The sequence below is a fragment of the Aethalodelphis obliquidens genome, unplaced genomic scaffold (genome assembly GCF_003676395.1).
Source record: "Aethalodelphis obliquidens isolate GAN/ISIS:26980383/991018 unplaced genomic scaffold, ASM367639v1 scaffold78, whole genome shotgun sequence".
Lineage (NCBI taxonomy): Eukaryota > Metazoa > Chordata > Mammalia > Artiodactyla > Delphinidae > Aethalodelphis > Aethalodelphis obliquidens.
Genome location: NW_020838022.1, coordinates 6524038 through 6526940, shown reverse-complemented (window position 1 = coordinate 6526940; position 2903 = coordinate 6524038). Strand labels below are relative to the sequence as shown.

The window sequence follows — 2903 nt, the reverse complement described above, 5'->3', positions numbered from 1 at the left end:
GGGGTGAGGGAAATTTTCTAAAATTAGATAGTGGTGCTGGTTGCACAACTTTGTAAATATACTAAAAACTATTGAATTGCACATTTTAAAAGGATGAATTCTATGCTATATGAATTACATCTCAATGAAACTGTTATTTAAAAACAGAAACACTAGCTTGTTTATAAGCATTTCCTAATCTGATTTTTTCTGAAGCCAAATATCTGGATGGGAAAAAAAAGATCAATACCCACCATATGTAATAAATGGCAGCAGATGACATAATTTTTGCTTCAACCATCAAGCCATCCTCCTCACGTATCATTTTCTTTCTGTCTAGGGAACTTTCTTTAGCCATTCTTTAAGGGTAGGTCTGCTGATGAAAAATTCTCTTAATTTCCTTTCATCTGAGAATGTCCTTATTTCCCTTTCACTTCTGAAGGAGGTTTTCACAAATATAGAATTTGTGTATGTGTGTATGGGTAGTAAACTGAACCAGCGATTAGTTCCGCTCTGTACCACCTCTTTCAGTGTCCTTGACGCTTCAGGTTTGCCTTTTTCTCCTTGACCATGTAGGTAGGACAATTGCCCAATCAGTGTATACGAATCTGTTGGGTTTCTTAAACATCACATGGATGCCATAGAGATGTTCAAATGTGATGGTGAACAGGCACTTTGAGAAAGCCTTAATACTCAGGCCAGCCCTCCTTATGAAACTGGGATGCGGTCGTGGTGACTCTACCTCTTGCAGACAGTTTTTTAAAAGTTACAACTATAAGGAAACATGAGCATTTTTCCACTTCATTAAATAGTCTTGAAAACATGATCAAGTTTGGGTTGGACTTGGCTTACAATAAAGATGAGATGAAACCATGAAAGGGCTTTTAAACACACCAGCAAGAAATGCCATGAACGAGGGCAAATGAAAACCTGAGAGATTCTGTGCAGTATCCAGGACAAACAATGGATTAAGAGAAGTGCTTAGAAATCACTGTAGGGTATGAAGGACTTCAGTACATGCCACCCCAAAATATGCCACTTCGGTTATACTATCTTTAGCTGAAGTCATCTGAAAAAATAGCTTTCTCTGAAATCCCCTTATCTGCTTAAAGACAGAGCTTCTAAAAGGAACTCTGTCATAAATCCCCTCCTTGGAAGTTTCATCAACCAGGGAGGATTGACTCTTACCACAGGAGAACTAGATGCCAACACCACACCCAGAAAAACTCTGTCTCAAACTGTGAAATCTCCTATCTATGCTTCTAAGATGTCATCCAACTTTCTATAAATCATTTACTCTTCCCTAGATTGCCTACATCTTACCTCCCCTTCCCCTGTTAAGGTGGCATATAAGATCTCAAATCTCACTGCCTGTCTGGGTATTCTTTATTTTCTTATGATGCCATCGCCCAAATAACATTAAAAATTAATAAATATGTATACCTTTTCTCCTGTTACTCTGCCTGTTGTCGGTTTTTTTCATTGACCTAGGAAGTGTATATATTGACATATTGAATCTAGGAGGGTAGAGGGAAAGTCTTTCCTCCCCTACAGGTAAAAGGGAAGGACAATGGGGCAATTCATGAATAAAGAAATACACAACACCAGCAAATATACCAGAAAGGGGAAAAAATGTGCATGTGGGCTTGGTGAAACTCTATAGTGCAGAGTTACCAGAAAAATGTGAATTAAAGAAAAGTACAGAGTGGGACTTCCCTGGTGGCACAGTGGATAAGACTCCGCACTCCCAATGCAGGGGGTCCAGGTTCCATCCCTGGTCGGGGAACTAGATCCCACATTCATGCCGCAACTAAGAATTTGCATGCCACAACTAAGGAGCCCGCCTGCTCCAACTAAGACCCGGCACAACCAAATAAATAAATACTTTTAAGAAAAAGTACAGTGGGTTGGCTGGCCCAGTTTTCTGTGGAGACAGGGAGGGAGAGGGGATGGTGTAAACTGGCAGAGCGTTCAGGGTGGACCTTCTGTGCAGAATAAGCCCAGCGGTCCAGACCCTCCGGGCCTCCACTGCCCCTGCTCTAGCACATTCTGCAAAAGAATCCCAGGACCGCACTACCTTCCAAAGCACTCAAGGCCCTCTGGGCTCTCTTCTTGGCAGGCCGGGAGGAGGCGGGGCTTCCCGGGGGGCGGGTCTGGGGGGTGGGGCTGAGTCCGCTCCCGCAGCTCTATGGCGCCCGGCAAGGGGCGTGACCACGCTAGGGGCGGAGCTACGCTGGCGGCCGCAACTTCGGGAGCAGGCGAGGGGGCGGGGCTGTCCCTGGGCGGCTAAGGCGGAGACTTGGCTGTGGCTACCACTGCAGCTGGAGCCCAGCCGGGTAGGCGAGACCGAGAGCCGGGCGGTACGCGAGGGCTGCTGGCCGTCGGCTCAAGGCCTCGGCTCCACCTGCCCGCCAGCCTGCGGTGCGATCGGTCGGCGGAGTGTGCGCCGGGCTGGGCCCATGGCAGCGTCGGCGGCCCTGTCTGCGGCGGCGGCGGCGGCTGCCATGTCGGGCCTGGCGGTGCGGCTGTCTCGCTCGGCTGCGGCCCGCGGCTCGTACGGCGCCTTCTGCAAGGGGCTCACGCGCACGCTGATCACCTTCTTCGACCTGGCCTGGCGGCTGCGCATGAACTTCCCCTACTTCTACATCGTGGCCTCGGTGATGCTCAACGTCCGCCTGCAGGTGCGGATCGAGTGAGCGCCCGCAACCACCGCGCGGCCGCGACGGCAGGGGCGCCGGCATGAAGCTCCGCGGGACCCAGGGCCGCCGGGACGCGGCGGGGGAAGGAGAAGGGGCGGCCCGGGCCCCCGGACCCTAGACCTCGGCGGAGGTCACGGCCACCGAGCCCCAAGCCCCGGCTCTGGTCACCCACGTCGCAGCCGGTGACGAACTGCACAGAAACTCGCGAAACGGGCCCTTTCCATC

At 50.4% G+C, this 2903-nt stretch overlaps 1 protein-coding gene across 1 annotated transcript; it reads left to right on the top strand.

Annotated features, from left to right (window-relative positions):
- The first annotated feature begins 2331 nt into the window (after positions 1–2331).
- Positions 2332–2845, top strand: LOC113612502 (small integral membrane protein 10-like protein 2A). The gene has a single exon (XM_027092441.1). The coding sequence runs from the start codon at positions 2439–2441 to the stop codon at positions 2673–2675; it is 237 nt and encodes a 78-aa protein (XP_026948242.1). The 5' UTR covers positions 2332–2438; the 3' UTR covers positions 2676–2845.
- Positions 2846–2903: the final 58 nt, after the last annotated feature.